At 31.2% G+C, this 22743-nt stretch overlaps 1 protein-coding gene across 1 annotated transcript in view; it reads left to right on the forward strand.

Moving 5' to 3' along the window:
- Positions 1-85: 85 nt before the first annotated feature.
- LOC139481441 (dynein axonemal assembly factor 3-like) overlaps positions 86-22743 on the forward strand; it is a 35555-nt gene continuing 12897 nt past the window's right edge. Inside the window, exons 1-13 of the mRNA XM_071264771.1 lie at positions 86-247; positions 3314-3364; positions 4063-4157; positions 5176-5269; positions 7398-7491; positions 8315-8378; positions 9660-9742; positions 10323-10416; positions 11580-11702; positions 17256-17378; positions 17956-18076; positions 18371-18466; positions 22190-22304. Coding sequence (XP_071120872.1) covers positions 181-247; positions 3314-3364; positions 4063-4157; positions 5176-5269; positions 7398-7491; positions 8315-8378; positions 9660-9742; positions 10323-10416; positions 11580-11702; positions 17256-17378; positions 17956-18076; positions 18371-18466; positions 22190-22304 — 1220 coding nt within the window. The 5' untranslated portion in view covers positions 86-180. The remainder of the gene's footprint in view (positions 248-3313; positions 3365-4062; positions 4158-5175; positions 5270-7397; positions 7492-8314; positions 8379-9659; positions 9743-10322; positions 10417-11579; positions 11703-17255; positions 17379-17955; positions 18077-18370; positions 18467-22189; positions 22305-22743) is intronic.

A 22743-nucleotide genomic window follows, 5' to 3' on the forward strand; every position in this document is an offset into this window, starting at 1 on the left:
TGAATTTTCAACAAATAAAGATACTAGAAAAAATCATAAGATTTAGATATCTATAAAAAATAAATAAATTATTTACTGCGAAACTTGTTTGTTTACAAATGGAGGACACCGAGGCGGCAAGATTTAACATGTCATAGAAAAAGACGATGATTTCATGCCATTCCATAACATTATAAGACAATGACGGATCAGTTTGGTACAATCACCTGGTGGGGGTTCACCCCGGCTCTGGATTTGCAAGATACAGGTGGATAACATTTGATTTTCGATAAAGATTAAAGACAGTGTGTTCCAAATACTAGAATGTTCTAAATCCTCTCAAAATTACTACCACAACTAAATGAGGCTGCATACCCAATTATTTTCTGTTCAGCTTTAATTCTAGAAATACTTCCATTAAATCTGTAAATATCTTGGTATATTCTTTCAGCAATATAAAATTAGAAAATGTGCGATTGCCAATGACAAAGAGACAATTTTCTCTCCTCCTGAGAGACCAAATGACATAGAAATACACTAGTAGAGATAACCTTCAACAATTAGCAAAACTTACACTGCATAGAAAGCTTTGAAGGGACCTGAAAATGACCAATTGTAAACAATTTCAACGAGAAAACTAATGGTCAGCTGTCAAGCTAGTTTACATGCATGTTCAAAAAATAATAAAACAACATATTATATACAATGCAACAACATATGAAAAACACAGAATGCAAACTCCAGACTTTAAACAAGCACCTACAAAATATATCCGAGTTAAATGTGTTAGTGATAGCCCAACTTTGGATCCACAAAACCTGGGACAGTGGTCATGGTGGTGCAACAGAACAATACAAGAACTAACTGTAAAAAAAATTAACAAGAAAACGCAAATATGTTAAACAACAACCACTCAATTACAAACTACTGGCATAAAGTGTGTAGGGGTTATACATATTTGTTTTGGGGCCCTTTACAGCGTTGAAGACCTACAATGTAATATGAGGCAGGCATAACCTGTGAATGGGGACGAAGTCTGTATGTATTATTTTTTTAATTCAATCACGTTGATAAAAAGAAACCGAAATACCGTACGTAACGTTCCCGATTTTGATTCTGTTGTTAGGGAATTAGCTGTGACGTTCTTTAAGTTATGACGTCATATTCGATGTAAACAAAAGAAACGCTTTCATCAGGTAACGTTTTTTCATATCAAACAATTATTAAAATTAAATTTGTATTGAGATCCAATCTTATATTTTACTAGACTGATAAATATAAATTTTTTCAAAGTCTCATGCAAACAAGACAGATATCTGCGCAAAAGCGGAGAAAACCGGAACAGGAAGTAGATCTGATAAAAAAAGTTAACGATTTTGAGTTCATTAGTAGAATGAAAAATTCGGGAAATTTTCCCGTTTTTTTTTTTTTTTTTTTTTTTTTATTGATTTTTCTACCGTAACTGGGGACTTCGTCCCCATATTATGTTTTTGTTTTTTTATAAAATTGTGACTTGGATTTGAGAGTTGTCTCATTAGCACTCATACCACATCTTATATCTATTGTCAGTTTGTGGGTGACCAACCCTCTAACCAACCTGGAACAGTGTTGTAACACCACAAATTGAGAAAAAAATAATGATGTATTTATTTACCATGTTTACATGTACGTTAAATGGGATTACAAAGAGTATATAATATGTAACAGGAGGGCTGTTTACGTTGTGTGTTTTCTGTGTCAACTTTTACATATTTTACCCCAGACTGTGTAAAGAGTAGGTATCAGGTTTTTAAGTTGTGTATTTCCGTATCATTGTCATTGTCAACATATTTTAATCAACTGTTTACCCCTGTCTGCCTAAAGAGTTAAAATCTAGATCCTGAGTCTCTGATCCTTCATATCATCATATGTGGCTTTGTAGAACTCAACACTAGCAAGTTTTCATAGTTTATTAGCAAATTATAATTCAACAAGTATCAACAATTTTGTAAAGATAAAAACATTAAACATGTATACGAAAGACATTTAAAAATTCACATAAAAGTGACATAGCTTTAACTGTCATTTTAACCTTGTTCTAGATGTATTATAATGCTAGACACAAGAGCGACATTGTCTCTAGTGGCAGTAAAATGCATTACACCTTTCGTGTAGACGGTGAGCAATGTCTGTGCAAGACCAGTTAGTCAGCGAAGTCTGTGCTGGACCTTTCATGTAGACAAGGACTGAGGTCTATTCAAGACCAGTAAGCTCTTAAATAAAAGCTAAAATGAGAGGTTGTTATATCAACCAGAGTGGCTTATGAAAACAAGCCCAGTACAATTATTTATCTCCGCAATTATTTAACAAATACTATTCAAATATAAACAGTCTATAACTAAATTATAAGTTGCAAATTCAACAAAATCTGAGAATAAATTCAATGAATTATAGCACAATAATGTAACTAAATTTATAGACATGTTAAACAACAATTTTTATCAATAATTCATATTAACAGTAGTAACTAAATGACCATTTTAGAGGGACATAATACTGTTCTAAAACATAGGATCGCCATTACAAATATAAGACATTATTTTAAACAGCGACAAAAATAATTATCAAGTATTATATACAAAGAAAAAAAACCAGTTTGAACATGTATAAACTTCATACACACACATACACACACATGTATTTTATATAACAATAAGAAAATGTGGTAAGATTGTCAACCAAAGTTTTAACCCTTTCCTCCATTATGATGCTTTTTGACGCCTGTGTAGAACTTCAGTTGAAACGCTTTGACTACAAAATGTCTGCATCAAACTTTAAAAAAATTGTATCTAAAAAGAAAATTCGTGAGAATATCTGACTTGAATTTCATTGATGAAATATTCGTTTTTGTAATGCATTAAATACTTTAAACCTGATTATTTTTTTTTTATTGAATAAATCCTATGCGAATCAAGTATTTAAAAAAAAAATCTCCATGGAGTAAAGGGTTAATAAAGTGGATGAAAGCAATTTTAAGGCAACCACACATGTACAGCTTCCAACAATGAGAAATAACCATACTGTAGTTGACTATGAAAGGCCCGACATACATAAAATGATTCAATGGAGAAAAGGAGAAACCTTATTTATAACAACAATTTGCCAAAAAAAAAAAAAAAAAAAAAAATGACACAGATGGACCAACAATAACCATGATAACTACTGAACTACAAGCTCTTGACTATGAACAGGTTCAGCTTAAACCATTCCAGATTCATTGTAAACTATTGCAATTACCTTCAGGTGAAAACATCTCTATGTCAACAGTCAATTTATTCTTTTTATATATTTACAGATACGATCTCAGCACTGAACAATTTGAAACTAGATACAGACGAAGGAAAAGGTAAAATAATTATATGTTTTACAGGCAATAGCAATGAAACTGCTGGTGCTATTTGCACAATCATGTAAATTTCAGGTTTAAACTATCTCTGGCCTTGATCAACATTTCTACTCCTCACAAGATCCCCTTTTTATTTCACTCTCATTCGCTTGTCACTTTTTTTTATCAAAGAATCTAAAAAATAGGCCATTCTTGCAATATAATACTCATTTTATCTGAATGACTTTATTATGTATATTAAAATGATTTTGGTTCAATTTTACATCAGATGTGACCTTGAGAGGTCATATCGTTGTTATGTTGCCCCAGAAATTTCCTTGCGGTTTTGGCTGATAACTGAACATATTTGGTATAAATACACAGATAATATCATGTTCAAAATAACATTCCTTATCGCTTGTAATAAATTCATTTCTTCAATGAATACTTATAAAAATATTTTTTAAGAAACATAGATAAATGATATGAAAATGTTTTGTTGTGAGGAATATATATTAATGTTTACACTGTTTGTACAAATGTATTAATGTTTACACTGTTTGTACAAATGCAGTTACTGATACAAATTTGTACTTTTAATGCATTTACAATTTTCATTGTCACTTTTTTTCAAAAATAGATACATTATCATAATTAAATATGCTTTTGATTGTATTTCTACAATTACATTAAATATACTTTTGATTGTACTTTTACAGATACATTGAATATACTTTTGATTGGAGCAGGTGATATCAGACATGTTTTACAAACCATCGCCAGATCATATAGACACAAAAAACGGAAATTACATGTAAGGTTCTGTGTGCGTTAGTTAAATGAATTCAGTCAGACAAATAAATATATACCGGTACTATTTCATTATGGGGTTTGAACTCAAAAAAGGATTTAAGGATGTACTTAGGTGAGGGTTTGAAATAAGTGTCAAATGTTCGGACTCCTTGGTGTTTTTCCATGCGATACAAGGTAAAATATTTTGCCCCATAACACCTATTTATCTTTTAACATAAGATTTAATAGCTTATAAAAGGTTATTTGGCAAAATTTAAGCAGATTCTTAATTTTCTGTCTTTCCATTTGAGACCCAAAAAATACCAATGCAAATATAAGGTAAAAGTCTGAGTCATCCTTTTCCCGCCATATTTAATAAATCAAATATCTCGAAAAGGAGCTCCATGATGTATCCATATTTTTAGGTTATTTTGATCCTCAACTAATAATCTTCCAGCTTAAATTATCAATTTTGAATTCTTGATTTATTTAATTTTACCTTTAATCACCTAAGTTTATCCTTAACTCTTTGAAAATTACAGAAACTTTTGTGTCAACCATAGCGCATTCTCATAGATATAATATGTAACACAGATTATATGAGTTCTGTTTTACATGAATGCTTAAACCAGGTCTACCTAAGTTAGTATAAATGTCTTATCATATTGCAACAATGACACTTAGCTATAGATAGCAAAGATTTACACCTCAAAATGTGTTTGATTAACATGTTTGTCAGTATTGCAGCAACTATATTCAAGAAAATTAAGAACATGAGCTATAAACATTGATAAAACTACAAACATGAGAATGAAAACTTAAACTCAATAGCAGAAGGAGGAAAAGACAGCAGAAAAGGGAGAGTTTTTTGTTCAGAATTAAAAACCTTTTTTTTTGTAAAGCACTTGTTTCACTTACTGATTTCTTAAAAGACCTCTGATCAACATTAGCCTTTGACTAATTAGATGTGTATTGTAGTTTCTAGTCTTGTGAAGGAATTGTAATATATAATTAGAATATCAATTTTATGTTTATTTCAGTTCTACATCATTGAAACACAATGTGAACTTTACTGTAGAGACTTATTGTTTATGTCATTGTTTATGGAACCACCAAACAGAATGGGTTTACAAGGTTAGATATTATTCTCTGATTGTTTTCTGCTTCTAACAAATTATGCTTTCACACAAGATTTAAAAAAAATTATATATGAATGTAATTGAACCATTACTGTATGAAATTTCATTCATAGGGAATGTGATTGCAAAAATAACTTGTCAGTCATAGCAGAAATAATAAAGAAAAAGATCCGATACATAGTGTGCAATGAGAAATCATGTCAGAAGTTTACATTAATGAAACAATAATTGGGCAACACAAACCAAGAATGTATCTAAAGGTTATTACACAGTTTCAATGAATATAAAAAGATGTATGATTGTGTCAATTTAGAGGATTCTCCATCGGAGAACAAATAACTTAAAAGTAGACAACTAGAGGTCACTCTTAATGCCTACAATATTGAGATAAACTGGAAAACTGGAATTGCATACACGTAGTCAGCTATAAAATGTCTCGAAATGACAAACATAAAACACTCAAACAAGAAAACTATAGTATTCATACCGTCATGAAATGTCTAAATTGCCTATGTCTAGACATACTATAGTATTCATACCGTCATGTAATGTCTAAATTGCCTATGTCTAGACAAACTATAGTATTCATACCGTCATGTAATGTCTAAATTGCCTATGTCTAGACATACTATAGTATTCATACCGTCATGTAATGTCTAAATTGCCTATGTCTAGACATATCGGACAGCACCAAATTCATTAACGTACACAAAAAAACGATGAACATGGATTTAGTAAATTACAGATGAACAGCTTTTAATTAAAACCACTGACAAGGCAAGGTTCCTTACATCAGCAAGTGGCGGAGTTAAACAAGTTAAAGTGAATACTTTATGTTCTTGACTCCCCTATTGTAATAATCATTTGAATAACTAAAGCTACAAAGAAAATGCAGATTAAGAATAAGTTCTGAAAAAAAACCACTTACTAATACATGCATACCCGTACCACGGGTGGTTCGGAAGAACCTCCCCTTGAATCCAAATGAGCACTGTTAAAGTCAACGTTCTGTTCAAATTGTGACTGTTAAAGTTGAGTTCATGAGTCCAAATACCTTCCCTTGGAAATTCCTGGCTACGGGCCTGCCATGTAGTAGTTAGTATTTAATAAAATATAAAGTATCCAGTTTTAATAATCCCAATTCTTGGTAGTTAAATATAAAAGAATTCTTAGTTTCTAAAGCAAGCTCTAAATTATAAAACTTGCCTTGGCCTCCTGATAAGGATATTGTGGCTTATACTTATATGTGTTGTCAGTTGTTATAAGTATATCTTAATTTTATACAGCAACATCATGAATAGTGCATTGGAATATGATATTATAGGATTAAACACATTTTTTTCTAGAGGTTATTGATGTGTAAACAGGGGTGATTAACTCACAAACTGAATAAAAGTCTGAAGGACATTTATGTTGAGTTTGTGAGTAAGAGCCCTGGTTTACAAATCAATAACCTCTAGAAAAAATGTGTTTAATCCTTATAATTCTTCAGTCAAACATTTATGATATTTAATAAACATTTGTTTTGTTGATGGCTACTATATATATTTACCATCAAAAGCACAACGGCAAGTCGTAACTAAGGAGTACGCCGCCTTTTTGACTTTCTAAAAACCATAAATGTCCGATAAATAAAACGGAATTTTAAATGAAATAGCACCTACCTCAAAAACTACATTTTAATTAAATGTTATCCGAATTTGAAGCGTACACGTAACGAAATAATCTTTCCCTTGAAAATCTCCATTCGTATGACGTCGTGTTTTGCCATGACGTAAATTCGCAAAATCCTTCATGAAATTTCGGGGAATTTTATTAAATTTTATTATTATACATTTTCGAAGCTTTATTAATGCTTTAATTTTATATCATTTTTTTGTTATATATTATGCACTAGAATAGTCACAACTGTTATGCAATTGTTTTTAAATCTCAATTAGCTGAAAATCCAGGGATCACTGCAAGCTTGTGTATCGCGCATGAATAGATTACAAAAGTAGTTTCGGAAACATGGTTTATCGAAGTGTAAACTTAGAGAAAAATTCTAATTGACCAATCTAAGAATTATTGTACAGTGATTATAGTAAAGTTATATATAAACTAGATTTGATTTTTTTTGGTAGAGAAAACAGAACTATTTTTAGAACTATATGGGAATTTACTTGTAAGGCAGCAGTCCATGGAATATGTACAGAAGATGTCAAATGAAATGATTAAGTATGTAGATATGTAGATAAAGATTAAGTATGTAGATATGTAGATAAGTCTCCTTGTTGTTCATTGGAAGGAGAAAATCTAGTACATGCATCTAATATTTCAGGTTATAGCAGTGGAATCTATATATATTTCTTATATGATTTGCATATCTACAAATTCTTGAATGTGATTGGACTGTTAGACTTTCTTTATTTGGTTTGCACTTCAAATGACCATTAAGCAGAAACTAGTTTTGTATACTATGTAATCACTGTGTTGATTTCTATGAGATATATTTAGCATGATACACACAAAGAAAAAAAACCCCAAAAAATCCCTTTCAGCAAAGTTTTTTTTTAAATTTAAGGACTAACATACCAAAAACTGAAAATATGAAAAAAACCCAACTAAAACACATTTGTTTCCAATAACAGTAGATAGTTTAAAAGGAAAGTTCCAGAAAAAGGCTTGACTGCAAATTGAATATGAACCTAACTTTGTGCTAGACTTACACATGACAAAGATTACAGTACTAGTGTGCAGATAAATTTACCATCGAATTTGGACATTTTAATTAGACACCAACATGACCAGTCTTTTTCTTACTTGTACATTGTAAGTAACATGCACCTAAGCAGCAAATTTGAGTTCAGTATTTGTTTTGAACTCATAAGGATCAAACCTTTGACCATCAACTTTTTAAGACAAGCATGCAACTGTTATAATAGAAAGTCAGTTGATTTATTGTATAAGACAATGCCATATTAATTAATGTGTTCATATATATTTTTTTTATATAAGGGAGTTAATTATGCTCCTAAATATTTGCTTTTGTTCATTTCAGGATGGTTACAGATTTTGATTATTTAGAGAAAAAATTACCTTTTATAGATTTATCACAACTTAAGGTAATGGCAATACAGATCATTTAAGAATACAAATTTTCTTTAGTTTTGCTCTAAATTACAAAATACAAAGTATTAAAACCACAAAGGTTGGCTAAGATATAGCAATTTGATAATCGGAACATCTCCAATTCAGAATAAAGCCATGCTGAAGAAGAGTGTCATTTAGGAGATAACTGTATTGTATTTTAAGCTCCGACGGCATCAATTGGGGATTTGATGGTGGCAAATTAAGTTTACTGGCGATGCGTTAGCGGAGACAGTAAACAGGTATTTGCGACCATCAGATTGATGCCGTCAGAGCTTAAAATACAATATTGTTATCTCCATTCTAATGAAACTGACAGAAAACAACGTTAAAACATGTAATGAAAATCTGTCATATGCCGTCTGCGCTTGCACGTACATCCCATAGCACCAATTGTCAATTGATGCCATGTAAAAAAGTGACATTATCCACTCAAAATGAACGTGACAAACATTTTTGCATTAGAATTAGTTATGGTATGTATAAAGACTCTGACTCATCTAGATGGAATAGGGACATTGACTCTGATGCCTCCTTTAGAGAGACTAGTGCTGACTCTCTGTACATTAAAGAACCCTTTAAAAAGTTGGAGTTCTGTAAGTGGCCTAATGAAAATTATTTTTTCTTACTCAACATACATTTCAGTTATCATATCCTGCAGTTTATCACAGTCAACCCTCTTTACAGATTGTATTAATCGAAGTGTATTGAATGTTAATTTGTTCTGGTCCTGAGGATGTATGAAATATTTGCCACTAGAGAATAGGCAAACAATAGTCAATTATCAAAGTTTAATGCTTTTTATGCCCCACCTACGATAGTAGAGGGGCATTATGTTTTCTGGTCTGTGCGTCCGTCTGTCCCGCTTCAGGTTAAAGTTTTTGGTCAAGGTAGTTTTTGATGAAGTTGAAGTCCAATCAACTTGAAACTTAGTATACATGTGCCCTATGATATGATCTTTCTAATTTTAATGCCAAATTAGAGAATTTATTCCAATTTCAAACATAGAAAATGATAGTGCGAGTGGTGCATCCGTGTACTGAGGACACATTCTTGTTTCAAATATTTCAACAATATGAAAAATTGAAAAAAAAACAATAGTTACTGTAAATCACTACTGAATTAATAAATTTTGTACTGTTATATTTTTTGCAATTGTAAAAACATTAAGATGTTGGGTTTCTAAATATTTAAAAAAATAATTGTACACATTAATTCTTTATATTTATAGCATGACATGTTTATCTTATTTTCAGTTTAAAGAAAGAGATTTCATGGAAGGAATATTTAAATTTTGGAGAAATCCTGATCCAAAGCTTTTTGATGTAGAAAAAATGTGGTATGTTAAACTCAGGTCAATTATGTAAATTTGTTGATTGTACCTTTAGCATTTCATTAAATAAATACTTGAAAGGAGTAAATAAAGCATTTGAGATGTTTCATATATTTTATATCCACATGGTTTTATGTTATTAATATGTTTTAAAAAGTAGATACATGTTTATGAATATTACTTTAATGTTTTGAAAAAAGAACTGAAGGAATTGCATACCTCACTCTTTAGTATAGTTTTAACATACTTTCTACAGATCATATGCTTACTCTGATATAACGGGCAACTGGTACCTGTTTGGTATGTTTGTATGATGTATTGTGTCTGTTATTGTGGATTAAGACAAAAACTTCAAATACAAAATGAATTTATGTTTATAAGGTTTTTATACGGCCGCAAACAAATTTTGGGATCGTTTAATGGTATGCTGTCGTTGTCGTCTGCGTCATCTGAAGACATATTTGCTTTCCGGACAAAGCAATTAATTAAGGATTGGTCTATTGACCATGTAATATTACAATAGTGCTGTAAGTGGTGTTGAACACCAATCAATTAATCAATCAATCAATATTGACTTCTTTTACAGGGACTTACGATTACAGCGAGATTTAGGAGTACGATATGACACAAGAGATAATGTATTTGACTGGGACTATCACATGAGATTAATAGAAAGAGAGGTGAATATTTGATGTTTATTTTTAATTTGAAAATTAAAGAATATTTGGGTAAAAAAAATCTATCAAAAAGTTGTTTCAGTAAAAGGAGAAGATACTTAGGAGTCACCTTAGATAATAAGTAAAAAAAAAAAGACAACACCATGGCCCAAAAAAACCAACTTACGGATGTACTTGGGTGAGGTTTTGGAAATTGGTGTCAAATGTTCGGACTCCTCTGTTTTTTTCCATCAATACAGGGTAAAATATTTTGCCCCATAACACCCATTTTTCTTTGTGTAAAAGACTTTAATAGCTCATAAAAAGCCATTTTCCAAATTTAAGCAATTTCTTAATTTTTGTTCTTTGAATTTGAGACCCAAATAATACCAATACAAATGTAAGGTAAAAGTCAGAGTCAGCCTTTTCGCGCTTTTATAAACTCAAATATCTTTTTAGCTTATTTTTTTCCTTAACTGATGCTCTTTCAAAATGTAGTATCAATTTTTATTTCTTGATTTTTTAAATTTCACCTAAGTACATCCTTAAGGCAAAAAATTCATGACGCTTTTGACCAAATTATTTATTAGTCTTAATACTTTCATAAATTGTGAGATACTAATTTTTATTAAATTTATTGAAGTGACAAATGAGTACCGTAACTGGTTCATATTTTGAGTTAAAAGAGCACATTTGATGGAATTATTTACCATTGTAAGCCCATAAAATTATGTGACAAATGAACCATGATTATTTTTACTGAATGAGCTGGTTGAATTAAAATATTCTAATATCATGAAGTTACATATAGAATTCAACGAGTTTCCACTAAAAGAACAAAATTCATAGATTGAAAAAATCGTTTTTAACCAGATTTACTAAGTAAAAATCATTTATTGATATGGGGATGTACGACAAGCTGGCGGCTAACAAACAATTTCCGTGCAATAACTCCTGAACCGTTCAACCAAAGCTTTTTGAATTTTAATATGTTGTTACTTTATGACCAAATTGAGATCAAGTTCGATATTGACAATTTTCACTTTCACCATTCTGGAGTGATATTAAAAAATGCCAGGACACAAATAAATGTTAAAAAATCTTGTTTGCTGTCTCGCTATGACAGCCTCTTGTTATTTTATGTACTGTGATATATGTTTACATTTTCAAGCATATCTGCGTTATAGGGAGACATCATACATGCACGAGAGTACAAGAATTGGAGGAAATATGGTATAGCTTATGAACCAAGAGATGGAAATTATGACGTACCTAACAGAACCCTGGCATCTGGTGTTCTTGTTAAACATGTATGTACCAAAAAACAGTTTATATACCTGTTACTCTATTCACAAAAAATCTGAAGATAACAATTGATCGTAAATTATACTGAAATGTGTATGACTTACAAATATTTTTGCTCTTAAAATTTTCATGAAAAGAGCTGCTCAGTCTGTACTATAATTTGTTTCACTATTGTGATCAGTTTGTCTTATCTGATCTCCAAATTATAGGCAGTGAGCCAATTGTCATCCTGGTTTGACCACATTTAACCCTTTCACGGATTGCTGCCCAGACAGAAGCTACTCTGAGACCATGGCTTCACTGGCTACTATTACTCAAGTGGGAGATCTTCATAATAAATGTCAATAAAAACTTGTTTGTAGTTATTTGTGTATTTATTTCATTCACTAACACCATGTTCACAGTTTTGTTCATGTTTTGATAATTTTTTCTTCATAAAATATTCAAATTTCAAATTTTCGGCACAATCTAGGTGAAATTCTTAAAATTCTGCTCTTAGACCCCAAATCGTAATTTTTTTTACCCAAAACGGCAAAATTTTGAAAAAATTTATGAGGCTGTACAAATTCCTTAAACTGAACGATGTCCATTCCAAGTGTTTTGTACATAAAACGACATTTTATGTCAAAAACGTATACTAGTTTGGCTTCAATTCTTCCATATTCTTTCAAAAAAAATGTTCCCTCATTTCAAGTTCTCGTAAATTCCGTAAATTTCGTTTGATTTTGACACAGTTTTCAACAAACGGAAGCGCTATGTTTACACTTTCATCCGGGTATTCATCAAAGAAAGATAACTCATGTTTGCACTGTTTTGAGTGGGAAATATAAAAGAGGTATTCTGATCCCGGTAAAATGGGACTCATCGTCAGCTGTCTGAAGCGTGAATACCGATAAACCGGGACTCATTCGCTAAAGGGTTAAATGTAGTCCAGGTTTATAAAAACATATTTTTCAGTTGAATACCTATTTAAGGATTGAAAGTCCTTTGAAAATGTATCCTTATCAACATATCTCTTGTTTGGGGAATAATCTGATCCTTGATTCTTATTTAATCTATCCCTATCATCATACAACTCATAACTTGGTCTCCTACTAAAATGTGGTTCTTGGTATCTTTTTGGAGTAAATTTTCTATCTACTTTATAATCTGGAGTTTTCAATATAGATTTATTCCAGGGTTGGCAAAGTATTACCCACCCGGGAATTCCCGGGCGGGAAAACCCGGGTTTTCCAGGGCTGGGCAATACTCCCAGAAATGGGTAATAGTGGGCATTACTGGGCAATATGATTTTTTAAGCTTATTTTAACACAAAATAGCAAAGACTTGTTATAGTTTCATAGTATAACAGCTAAATATATACTTTTTATACAGATAACCATATGCATTGACAGTCATTTCTAGAAAATTCAATTTCATTCTCTTCTCTATTAATTTTATTTGTAGGCAGAATACAAGATTTGCACATTTAAAGATACCTTTTAATTACCAAGTATTGTTTTAATAATCCAAACTTTGAAAAAAACTTTTATTGCAGTGTTTAAGTGAATTGTTAATTTTAATTGGTATACATTCATATTGCTAAAAAAACACCCTACAGGGTCATGCCATTAACACTTATAAAATTGAAAGGACTGATTATTGTTACATAAACAAATTTGTGTTCTAATCTGAATAATTACTTATTAATTAGTGACAGTACATATACATTATTTAAATGTGATGTTTCTTTAATACATGTACATGTAATTGTTATTTCTTAATAGGAGCTAATATTCATTTGAAAAAAAATGATTTATTTGCTTTCTATTTACAGTTTGCCAATCTAGACAAATGCTAAACAAACAAAATAGGGTATAAATATCATAGTAAATGTATTGCATTTGTGTTTAGCACTGAATCCTCTTTAAAATTCAGACAAATATCTTATATTACCCAGTATTGCCCAGTATTACCCACTTAAACCCAGTAAAACCCGGCTTTTCCAGTATTTCCCACTGGGCTGGGCAATACTCATAAAACCCGGGTTTTTGCCAACCCTGATTTATTCCTTACAGAATCAGCATAGGTTTCAGATAAAGTAACAAATGATTTTAATGGAGTACTAAAATTGAAATATTTTTCATGTCTATACTTAACTTCATCTTTATATGAAAATCTGTCAGAATGCTCAATTTTTGCTTTTTTGATTCATAATTATTATACCCCACCTACGATAGGAGAGGGGCATTATGTTTTCTGGTTTGTTGGTCCATTCATCTGTCCATTTGTTCGTCTGTCCTGTTTCAGGTTAAAGTTTTTGGTCAAGGTAGATTTTGATGAAGTTGAAGTCAGATCAACTTGACACTTAGTATACTTGTTCCCTATGATATGTTCTTTAAAATTTTAATGCCAAATTATAATTTTGACCCCAATTTCACGGTCCACTGAACATAGAAAATGATAGTGCAAGTTTCAAGTTAAAGTTTTTGGTCAAGGTAGTTTTTGATGAAGTTGAAGTCCAATCAACTTGAAACTTAGTAAGCATGTACCATATGATATGATCTTTCTAATTTTAATGCCAAATATATTTTGACCTCAATTTCATGCTCCACTGAACATAGAAAATGATAGTGTGTGTACTATGGACACTCTTGTCCTACTTAATCTAAGAAAATGTTTAGAAAATGATAAAAAAAAATACAAAAATTTATTATTTTCATAAATATATAAGAATTGTCAGTATATTCTGAAAAAAAAATATGTAATAAGTTAAAAAATAAATCTTCAGAATAAAGAAGAATAAATATATTTTTTTTTTTAATACTTTGTTCGAGATTTTATATAAAAATGAATAGCGATGTGTCTAATGTCACAGTACCCAAATTGCACCTATTTAGCAAAAATAGCAGCAGAAATCTTACAAGATTTCCTAGAGACTAAACAATTTGTATTTTAAGATTTGATACTATGCACGTCTTTCAACATAGGTAAACATATTTAGATATACACAAATCGTTCACCACAGTATTTAGCAACAGGTGAAGTGTTTACTGAAAAAGCAAAATGTATGTAAAAGGTCGCCATGCGACGTCATCTTTTCAAAATTAGCAAATACTATATGTTACAAGTGTCCATTTCTTAAAAAATGAACAGTAAGCATGGACAAATATCCAATTGTTCAAAATATTTGAAGAAATTAAAAAAAAAAGCTCTGTTATTCGACTTTTGACAATGCGAATTTAAGCATGGATGCAATTTAAGTACTCCTCATTACAGAATCGTTAATGGTTTAGAGGTTAGTTCAGACCAATTTTTCTATGATTCCATATGGATTAAAAATTAAATTGGTGAAACCATATAGAAAATAATGACACATCTACAAAATAAACACATAATGGGAACTTTTGTCTAAAGCGTATATTAACGTAGGTTAAAAAAGTTTCAAAATAGGTGCAATTTGGGTAAGTTACGGGCCATAGATGCTCACACTTGTAAGTATACAAGAGTTGTCATCCACATACAGATTTTAAGACCGTTTTAAGATTATGAGCATTGTGTATAAGTTTTAGTATTTATAGTTTTATTGTCGAGCCTGAAACTTTTGTTGCAGAAAGCTCAACATAGGGATAGTGATCTGGCGGCGGCTACAGCGGCGGCGGTGTTAGCTCACTTCTTAAAAGCTTTATATTTTAGAAGGTAGAAGACATGGATGCTTCATACTTTGTATATAGATGCTTCATGTTACGAAGTTTCCGTCAGTCACATGTCCAATGTTCTTGACCTCATTTTCATGGTTCAGCGACCACTTGAAAATTTTTTTTTTTTGTAACTTTGAATTCTCTCTTATTATAAGTAATAGGATAACTATATTTGATATGTGCATACCTTGCAAGGTCCTCATGTCTGTCATACAGTTTCTACTTGACCTCGACCTCATTTCATGGATCAGTGAACAAGGTTAAGTTTTGGTGGTCAAGTCCATATCTCAGATACTATAAGCAATAAGGCTAGTATATTCGGTGTATGGAAGGACTGTAAGGTGTACATTTCCAACTGGCAGGTGTCATCTGACCTTGACCTCATTTTCATGGTTCAGTGGTTATAGTTAAATTTTTGTGTTTTGGTCTGTTTTTCTCATACTATATGCAATAGGTCTACTATATTTGTTGTATGGAATGGTTGTAAGGTGTACATGTCTAGCGAGCAGATGTCATGTGACCCTGACCTCATTTTCATGGTTCAGTGGTCAAAGTTAAGTTTTTGAGTTTTGGGCTTTTTATCTAATACTATATTTGGTGTATGGAAATATTTTATGATCTTTATGTCAGTTGTGCAGGTTTTATTTGACCGTGACCTCATTTTCAAGGTTCATTGCACAGTTTTAAGTTTTTGTGTTTTGGTCTATTTTTCTTAAACTATAAGTAATGGGTCAACTATATATGTTGTATAGAAGCATTGTTAGCTGTACATATCTGCCTTGCATGTTTCATCTGACCTTGACCTCATTTTCAAGGTTCATTGGTCTTTGTTTAGTTATCTTGGTTAATGTTAAGTTTATGTGACAGTTGTAATAAAGCTTAGCTTTATACCTAGGACTATCAACATAATATCAATGATTAGTATAGAAGGCGAGACATTTCAGCCTGTGCACTCTTGTATTATATTGATTTTGAATTATCGAGAAGAAAAAGGATTTATTTATTATTTATCTTTTATAATACATGTTGTAGTTCAAATAAAAATGGAACTACAAAATGAAAAATACCTGAATATATTTAGATATCACAGATAAAATATATACCTATAAAGTTGGAAAAGACGATACAATTGTTTACTCATTAAACAATTTGTCTTATTTGTTTTCTTTACTAATAGATAATTGCTATAATTAAATGATCCATAATGTTACAATACTCATAAATATTTCAATTGATTCTTTTACTCATAAGAATTGTAACAATAATTTAAATATGTAGTGAAAGACAATCTGTTATATGCAAAGTTTGAAACATCGGAGAGACAATTATTAACTAATGATTCTTCATAAATTATTGTTTAAAAGTGACATATTTTTTAGTACAGCATACAGAGAGATTTTGAATTCACGAATTATTAAAAGAAATAATATATCCAATAAAAGGTCATCAGTAATAAGTACCTTTTTTGAGACAGTTCATTATAACTTTGATAAAATATTACACAAGAGTTGCCACAGAAACCTGAGGCATGAGGCATATATGAAAGGAATTTATTTTCATTTTGCTGCAACAGCATTGAAATTTGATCATGTAGTTGCGTATGAAAATTAGTAAACATCAACCTACAATTTTATGGTTACAAACATAAAGTTTAAGGTGGTCAGATGTATTTCTTCTATGTGATTGTATTTTATATGTTTACCTCTTGTTTTACATGTGAATGGGACAGAGCATTTTTGAATAAAGCATATATATTGTGAGTATGATAGTCTAGGCACAACAACAGTCTGTTGCACTGTGCAAATTGTTATAAAGTACAATTATTTTATTTCTTGACTTATTTTTGTATCACTACTAAGATTATGACTTATTTTACAGGAAGGAGAGAGGTTTGCCAAGAGAGGATTCTGGGGTGATATGTTAGTTAGTCCATATATTACCTTTGGTATACAGTCAGAAGATAAAACGTTGTTTAAAAAGAATAATAATATGTATGCTAAAGTAAGTTTATAAATTAGAGTTATCTCCCATGTAATATTAAAAAAACAAAATGTGATATGAGTGCCATTGAGACAAATCTCCACCAGAGACCAAATGATGTAAAAGTTAGAAACTATAGGTCACTTAAAAGCCTTCAACAATGATCATCATAGTTATTTTTGCTTACAATTATATATTTATGATACTATTACTTTTTTATTAGGATGATTGCAATATAGGGTTTATTTTGTATATATAATAGAAACATTTGTTTACATATTTTTTCTTAAAAAAGGTGGACTCATCCTGTTAGTTTTCTTAACAATTTTTTTTTTAACTTATTCCTTTGTTTAAAGATATGAGGCAAACAAGAATGTAAGAGAAGTTAAGTATCTTGATGAAAATTTTATGTCAATGAAATCTAACATCTTTTTGCAAAATGGATGAAGCTCACATATTAAAAGAAAATTGACAAACATGCTAAAATCTAATACTGGCTTATGACAATACAACGGTTTTGACACAATTTAAAATAATTCCTTCATTCAGTCAACATGCTTTATTAAAAGTCTGATAACTTTACAATTACTTTTTACAGTTGTCGTGGCACGTGTCAGAGTTCAATATTCTGTCTTTGTTACACGAAATTATTAACAAAGAGAAATATGTACCACCACAAATTGAGGAAGCGAAAGAAAATAAATCTGCGACTATAACAGGTATTTGTATATTTACCCTAAAACATTGTTCTAAATTTTATATTCAATGATGTCAAACCACCAGTCATAGTTTTAAAGTAAGGGATTTATTTCTATTAAAAAAGTAAGTAAGTAAATAAATTTGATTAAGAGTCGGACATAAATTATGTACAAATTTGCACAGTACCACAAACTGAGGAAACAAATGAAATTTAAAATAGAGATTTAAAAATAAAAAAAATCCTTATGTTTGTCCAAAAATATTAATTGCCAACACAAACATACAGGACAATTTTATTGTTGTTTGTTACATAGAAATTTCTGAAGAAGATGAAAATGAGGTAGACAATAAAGAAAAATCTGACAGCACAGATACTGCATCACAATCTAATCCTGCTAAAGATGAATATGGTAAGTTATTGTAGAATTCATTTATTTTTCCTTTTTTGTTATGTCCCCTTACAAGACTGGTACATTATTGTATTTTGCTATGTAGCCATCTGTCCATTTGTGTTCATGTCATTTATAGACTTGCAGAGAGATTTTAAATTTGCATAAGGTCAAAGGTCAGCATAATTACATGTTATGTTACTTCTACAACAACTCAAATCCAACAATTCTTAACTCAATCCCTCATTGATGTATGCTTTGTGGAGAAGCAATAAATATAAAGTTTAAAGTCTTTGGTTTTATTGACTTGGGCTCAAATAGCCAACTTAAAAAGATACATGATGGCCTTCTTAAAGGTTTTAGAACGTTTTGATTTTTTGCCTTCATTCTGGTTTAGTTGGACTCCTAATTATTTGTCAATTTACTGAAAGAGATGTGTATTAGCTTTGTTGTCCCAAGAAATGTGGGGCTATCTGTATCATGTGTTTGTCTTTCTTTGTCTGTCTACGCTTTTCTTGGAGGGGGGAGGGGAGGTTGGTGTGTTCTGTCTTTTCTTTCCAATATTTTGTATACATCCTATGTAAAAATTTAAAATGTATGCATTTATTTTTGATTGTTGAATGATAGATATACAAATGTATAATGATAGTTTTGTATGGTTTTTGAATTAACAAAAGATATACATGATTAAACCTGATTTAACTACAGGGTTTACATAGCCAAATTATAGGCTAAGATATATACCAAATGGAGAAATGCCCCCCTTCCATCTCATACCCAAAACATCTGAAACAAAATATTGTGATTTCATGAATTTTTCTTGCAGATCAGTGCAGAAAGGGCAATGTTCACTTTATATAGTATTCATTGATCAAATGACTTAATGGGTTCAAATACCTGTTGCCACTTTAATGCCATGATAAGCATAAAATAATCCTAACCTATGTCATAACCTGCATTACCATTTTATGATTGAATGGTTACTGTAACAATTGAAAGGCTTTGCAATACAAGGTCATCCAGTGAATCATGTGAACGAACATATGCATTTAATGAATGCCCACAAAAAAAATTGTCTGAGGACGTTAGCTTAGTTGTACTGCTCAGCTTTGCAATACAAGGTCATCCAGTGAATCATGTGAACATATGCATTTAATGAACGCCCACAAAAAATATTGTTTGAGGACGTTAGCTTATTTGTACTGCTCATAATATTAAAAAATCTTTTTTTTTTAATTTTGTATTTTTGACATAAAGACCGAATATTTCAAGCTTGATCTACAGTTTTAAGTATCTATAAGATATCTCCTTTCAAGTCTATTCTACTATAAATAGAAAACATAATAAATGATATAACTATATAGTTTTTGTACCAGTAATGCATTATTTAAATAATGTATACTGGTATGAAACCCACTTCATTTTTATGCACCTGTCCTAAGTCAAGAGACTGTTGTTCAGTGGTTGTCGTTTTTGGTGTGGGTCATAGGTGTTTCTAGTTTCACATTTTGGTCTTGCTTGACGGAGTCAAAAAGGGAGACATAGGTATGCTGTTTCTGGCAGTGGTGGCAGCGTCAACGATGTATTAGTTTGTGATAAGGTCTAGTTTATGGTGAACCACTAGTGGTAAGTCAAAGATATTTGGTTTGTAGTTGTATTATTATTGGTACTTATCATATGTTTAGTACAAAATACAGCAATTTTGTATATCTAATAAAGGTTCTTTTTTCCAGTCTGTATCACCTACCCTGTATCGCATACCCCGTATCGCATGGCTAAACCCGTATCGCACACCCCGTATCGCATACCTGGCATGACGTCACAATTCGAATGACGTCAACGTTTGACATATGACGTTCAGTTGCTGTATTTCCTAGCATAGGAAAAAAATGAGTTCCGATTAAAAAAAAAATTCCTATCATTTCCAAAAATTATTACCCAGTAACTTTACGAACGATTTTTACATATAAAAAAGACACAATAAGATATAGAAATATATGAAGTTTTATTGTTTATTTGGTCATAATTTTGGTGAAGTTTGTTTTCATTGCCTGATGGATTAAACACAAATGCAAATTTTTACGGTTTAAATTTTAGTTAGAATACATGTAGATAGCAATTTTTTCAAGAAATATTTGTCTTGCTGTTCAACTATTCAGCAAATTAAAATGATCATGAATGATATATCATCGCCAAATAAACAATAAAACTTTTGACATTTCCACATCTACATGTAATAAGATTATAGGGGGCATTACGATGTGGATATTAAGCAAATAAGGATGTCTATAAAAAAAAAAACAAGTAAGCTGGAAAAATACAGAAAAATCATAATAGAATTGAGAATGGTAATGGGGAATGTGTCAAAGAGACAACAACTCGATCATAGAGCAGACAACAGCTGAGGTCCACCACTGGGTCTTTGCTAACTTATAATTTCAGACAATTTAAAAAAAAAAAATGGATATCCCATAAATCTGATTCTATGAAAATATATGATAAACAGAATAATACATGGCAAAATCCGTATCGCATGCTGTATCACCACTCGACCAATATCAGCCCTCGGGACCTTCGGCCCTGGGGACTGATATTGGTGTCTCCTGGTTATATAGCATGCGATACGGATTTTGCCATGTATTATTCTATATATCTCATTATTATGGAGGTTATTTGGCCCTGCCCCCTCAGTTATGGTCTTGACTTTTTATGCCCCACCTACGATAGTAGAGGGGCATTATGTTTTCTGGTCTGTGCATCCGTCCGTCTGTCCGTTCGTTCGTCCGTCCGTCTGTCCCGCTTCAGGTTAAAGTTTTTGGTCAAGGTAGTTTTTGATGAAGTTTAAGTCCAATCGACTTCAAACTTAGTACACATGTCCCCTATGATATGATCTTTCTAATTTTAATGCCAAATTAGAGTTTTTACCCCAATTTCACGGTCCACTGAACATGGAAAATGATAGTGCGAGTGGGGCATTCTTGTACAGAGGACACATTCTTGTTTAACTTTTGCTTTTTTTCATGTATTAGTTTGTGATTAGATCAGTTTATGAGGAACCAATAATTATAGTTGGTATGCAGTTGTATAATTAGCATTGGCATATCTCATTTCCAAGGAGATTATTTGGCCCTGCCCCCTCAGTCATGGTCTATTGACTTTGAAACTTTTGCTTATTTTTGATGTATTATTTTGTGATTAGGCAGGTTTATGGGGAATCACTAGTGGTAGGTCAATGATATTTGGTATGCAGTTGTATTAGAATTGGCACATCTCATTTCCATGGAGATTTTTTTACCCTCCCCTCAGTTATGGTTTATTGACTGAAATTTTTCTTAGTTTACATGTTCATGCATTAGTTTTTGTTTAGGTTTGTTTAAAGGGAACTACTTATGATAAGTCAATGGTATTTGGTATGCAGTTGTTATAGCATTGGCACATCTCATTTCCATGGAGATTTTTATTGCCATGTACCTTAAGTCATGGTTCACTGTTTTTGAATATTTACAAAACTTACATCTTAAAGTGTTGCTAGTTTGATTTCAACATTTGCATTATCAAAATAACAAAAAAGCGAGACATATATCTGTGAGAAAAGTTTATATTGTAAGTATCAAATGAATTGTCTTGCAATTGATCTGTTCAGTTTGAATTTTACCTTAGAGCTACTTAAATGTGTTACATGTAGTTGAATTTATAGGATTTTTTTTCATTGAATCTAAAATTTTACATATTTTCACTTTCCAGAATCGTTGCCATTGGATGATGTGAAGATAACATTTTTACCTGTCATGTCAGTAGCAGATCTCTCCAGAAAAAGCAAATATCAAAAATTGTTTGACATCATTTATTTCTCCAACAGGTAAGAACATATATTTTTGAAAATAAAAACCCAACTTATATTCAGTCAATTTTGTACCTGTCCCAAGTCAGGAGCCTCTGGCTTTTGTTATTGTATGTTTTTTTAACTTTAGTTTATTTATATGTTTTTGAATTTAGTCTGATGTCCATTTTCACAGAACTTGTACACAAATTTATTTAGCTGAGGACCACCTCTGGGTGTGGGATTTCCCCGCTGCATTGAAGACCCATTGGTGGCCTTTGGCTGTTGTCTGCACATTGGTCAAGTTGTTGTCTCATTGACATATTTCTCAATTTCCATTCTAAATTTTATTATCACTGTTAAACAACTTATTTTCAAGTAAAAATAAAACTGTGTTGAGGTTTTTCTAGCAGAGGTTTCAGCAATTTATTTATGTGGTTTTCTAACTCTGTTGACAAATTTCCGTAAAAAGAATATC

This window comes from Mytilus edulis, chromosome 7 (assembly GCF_963676685.1).
Source record: "Mytilus edulis chromosome 7, xbMytEdul2.2, whole genome shotgun sequence".
Lineage (NCBI taxonomy): Eukaryota > Metazoa > Mollusca > Bivalvia > Mytilida > Mytilidae > Mytilus > Mytilus edulis.